Source organism: Eptatretus burgeri, chromosome 12 (genome assembly GCF_056783735.1).
Source record: "Eptatretus burgeri isolate ZD-2024b chromosome 12, Ebu_testis_v1, whole genome shotgun sequence".
NCBI classification, from domain to species: Eukaryota; Metazoa; Chordata; class Myxini; order Myxiniformes; family Myxinidae; genus Eptatretus; species Eptatretus burgeri.
This window is the reverse complement of record NC_140972.1, coordinates 21,029,372-21,033,326: the sequence shown is the minus strand read 5'-3', so window position 1 is coordinate 21,033,326 and position 3,955 is coordinate 21,029,372. Positions and strand designations below refer to the sequence as shown.

The following is a 3,955-nucleotide window of genomic DNA, read 5'->3' as shown; positions in this document are numbered from 1 at the left end:
CGACCAGGCCTCGCCCGTTCCGGCCAGTGCTATGGAGGGACGCTTGAGTTTCTCCATCTTGGCATTCGAGCTCGCCGCCCTGGGGGCGGCGACGTGCACAGTGGCGTGTATACTCAGCATGGCCGCCACCACTGCCGCCTCTGCGTGTGTAGCCATATAGTCACAACCCTCGATCGGGCACTCTGCTTCCACCGGCGCCATAGGAACAGTTATTCTGGAGTAAACGTTCTATTTTCGGTGATGCACACGTGTGTACAGTGTCCTGGGGGCAAAGATTGGGTACAGGACCCGAGAAATCCAAACTCACTGTCGACGTTCTCGTGGTCCGTTTTCACCCAGTTGTGTCCTCAGCACCGACGATCCTTACTCGACTGCATCAAGTTGTTTGATTATAAATAAGAACAGAGTTCAATTTGTTCGACCACTTTATTAGCGTGGAACGACAATAATCAAACAAGTATTGAACAGGTTGAAACACCCACAACATCCCTGGCTCCGGCTCAGGCTGCGCATGCGCACTGGCACAGGGGGCCGTCGATATGTAGAAGTACCGTAAAGTACAATGTTCTCTAATAAAGGGTATTTTTGATTTATTGATTAATCAATTAGTTATTTAATTTTTCGATTAATTACTTAATTTTCAAAAAGTTATAGATATGACGAAACAATGGTGGTTTGGGTTTGCCATTCGCAAAGAAGAAATTATTTATTTTGCGATTATTTATTTATTTAAATTATGCAGTTAATTAATTAATTATTGTACACCGCACTCTCCCAATTCCGTCTCCATGTGCTGCAGGGTGGCATCTCCGGGCGCTGAAATTGCCCTGACCGTGCCGTGCACTGGAGGATTTGTTATTTATTTATTTATTTATTTGGCATGGGGGAAGTGTACTTTGAATGTACCGGTACTTTATTTAATATCCGGATTCCTCTGGACGTCTCCGGGTGGTAACTTTAATTAATCTATTTAATTTCCAGACTTCTCCTGGCGGTGCTCGCAACTTTATTCAATTTATTTAATTTCCAGAGTTTCCGGGTGGTAACTTTAATTAATTTATTTAATTTCCAGACTTCTCCTGGCGGTGCTTGTAACTTCATTTAATCTATCTATAATTCCAGCAATGTGTGTGTGTGTGTGTGTGTGTGTGTGTGTGTGTGTGTGTGTGTGTGTGTGTGTGTGTGTGTGTGTGTGTGTGTGTGTCTGTCTGTCTGTCTGTCTGTCTGCGGCCGCAGTTTCTTGAGAACCACCGGTCAGATCGGATTGAAATTTGTCAGGAATATTGCCGGGGCCCCGCGGATGTGCCTTTTCGAGGTTTGATATCAATCGGACGAGCGGTTCCCAAGTTACGGCCATTTATCTGTCGACCAATGACAAGACTCGGTGCTGTGACATCACGAATGACGTCACAATTAATGCTTATTTATTTATTTATTTATTTATTTTTGCACGATTGACGGTCCGATCTGATTGAAACTTTCCAGGAATATTGTTGGGGACCCGTGGATGTGGCTTTTCCAGGTTTGATATTAAGGTTTGAGAATGGGGGCGAGAGAGAGGAACGAGAGAGGAGGGGGGATAGAGGAGGGTGAGAGAGGGGGGGAGAGGCGGGCAAGAGAGGGCGGGGAGAGAGGGGGTGAGAGAGACGGGGCGTCACAATTAAAGAGAGTGGGACAGAGGAGGGGGCGAGAGAGGGGTTGTGAGAGTGGGGGTGAGAGAGGGGGTGAGAGTGGGGCCGAGAGAGAGGGGCGAGAGAGAGGAGGGGGAGAGAGGAGGTGCGAGACTCGGGGGAGCGAGAGAGAGGGGGGCGTCACAATTCTTCTTCTTCGTTTGATATGATGTCACAATTGACGCTGGGGACCTGAGTATGTTTCCCAGGTGTTCCCAAAGTTATGGCCATTTATGATACGGTTGGTCCGATGTAATTGAAAAAATACCCCAATCCAGTCATTGTCTACGAGAGCGAAGGAATGAAGCTGCACATACTGGCACACCTCACCCACGAGAGAGGGTACTGGCACGAGAGAGGGGGAGAGAGGAGGATCGAGAGAGGTGGGGGGGTGAAAAATGCCCCAATCCAGTCGTCGTTTACGCACTGACGGGACCGCACTAGTTTATTCAATTTCCGGAGTCTTCGGCGAGTAATTTTATTGAATTTGATTTCCAGACTTCTGCAGGTGGTGTTTGTAACTTCATTTAATTTATTTAATTTCTGTCCGTCTCTGGGTGGTAACTTTATTTTATTTAATGACCGGACTTCTCCAGGCGGTGTTCGTATGTTCATTTAATTTTGTCCGTCTCTGGGTGGTCACTTTATTTTATTTAATTTATTTAATTTTTGGCTGTCTCTGGGTGGTTACTTTATTTTATTTAATATCCGGACTTCCCCAGGCGGTGTTCGTTACTTCATTTAATTTCTAGACTTCAAATTGAAACAGCGGAATTGAGCTCAACACCAGTTCTGAATGGGGGAAAAAATAGTGTCCGGGCGGTGTTTGGAACGACCCCATCGTGCTGTGTGGTTCCTGTCATGCCTGTTATTTAATGTTCATGAACAAAACGAATGTCCATCGTGCTGGGAAACTGTCATATCTCCAGAACTCAGTCTCACTCCTTCGGGTTCATCACCAAGGTTTATTGTAAACAAAGCCACACTTCTCCCAAACAGGCAATAATCAGAGCAAGCCTCTTCGTTGCCGGCCATTCCAGCCTGGTGGCTTTGTGGTTCGGTCAGCTGGCTTGGGATCTTCGGCTCCTGGGTTTGAGCCCTGTGAGATGCTAAATTAACACCAGATGGGGTTGATTCAGCCTGTGATCCTTCTGAGGTTGGCGAAATAAGTGCTCGTGTCCTGGTGTTGGGGCACAGCATCAGCGGCACAGCCGCACCCCAACAAAATAGCGACCCGGAAGCCAAGCGGCCAATTTCAAGAAGCAGAATAATAAGAAGCGGAAGAAGAAGCTGCCCTCAACGTGTCTCACAAGCTCCGCCCCTTCCGGACCGGATGTCTCAGTGAAGGTTCGAAGCCTCCGTGAAACGAGTGAACACCAACAGTTGGTGAAATTACAAGGGTAACCATGAAAACATTATCACCATTAATATGTTACAATATCTGACAGAAACACAAGGAAAGAGTTTATTTGAAAGATTTTCCATGTACATTTGCTGAAGATTGCGCGGGAAAAGATGTTCCGTGAGCTCGAGCGTTTCGAGTGACGTCACTGAGGCGACAAGATCACCATTTAAACCGTGTGGACAATTTGTGGAACAACAGGAGATTTATGAAATTATTTTTGGTTCTTTCCGTTAAACAGGTTCGTTTTCTTTGTCCTGTTTTAATCCCCCTTAAAAACGTGAGGAATTTTAATCAGACAAAGATGAATAAATGTTTGTGATTCACAGCAAAGTTAATGAAGTGAAAATGTAGTTTTGATTACCATCCGAACTATAACCTGAGTAATAATAATAACAATAATAATAATGTACATTTGTTAAAAATAACTTATTTGGAGAAGCTTGTTTACGGTACGAGGATTGTTAAAGAAATGTTGATTCTCATTGTCACCATGACAACGGAACCAGGACAAGAGCAGTTGGTGACGCGAGGTCATTGTGATTCGGGATCTGAAGGAGAAACATCGAGTTTGGTGATCAACAGATGGAATCGTTCAAAGTGGTCAAGATGAGCCGTGTGGAGGGTCCTGGACAAGATAATCAGGAATGGTGGGAAGAGGTGAACGAGGAGATAAACAAGATTGGGTTCAAACCGAGACGTTCACCCCACAAGGTCGACCGAGGGACAAGGAACCCCGTCCATGAACAGGGTACGGCTGGTTCGTGGAGTGTCCGCCATGACGGGGATTAGTGAATGTAAATGGAGATATCAAGTGAGGGGGGAAATCCCCGGTTTGTTTGTCCATAAAATGTCCCGTTTTAATCCGATCCGTTTAAACCAA

General features: G+C 45.7%; 1 protein-coding gene across 1 annotated transcript in view; it reads left to right on the top strand.

Annotated features, from left to right (window-relative positions):
- The first annotated feature begins 2,824 nt into the window (after positions 1-2,824).
- Positions 2,825-3,955, top strand: part of LOC147015223 (uncharacterized) — a 58,413-nt gene continuing 57,282 nt past the window's right edge. The window contains exons 1-2 of the mRNA XM_085849782.1: positions 2,825-3,313; positions 3,582-3,823. Of these exons, the coding sequence (XP_085705908.1) occupies positions 3,658-3,823 (166 nt within the window). The 5' untranslated portion in view covers positions 2,825-3,313; positions 3,582-3,657. The remainder of the gene's footprint in view (positions 3,314-3,581; positions 3,824-3,955) is intronic.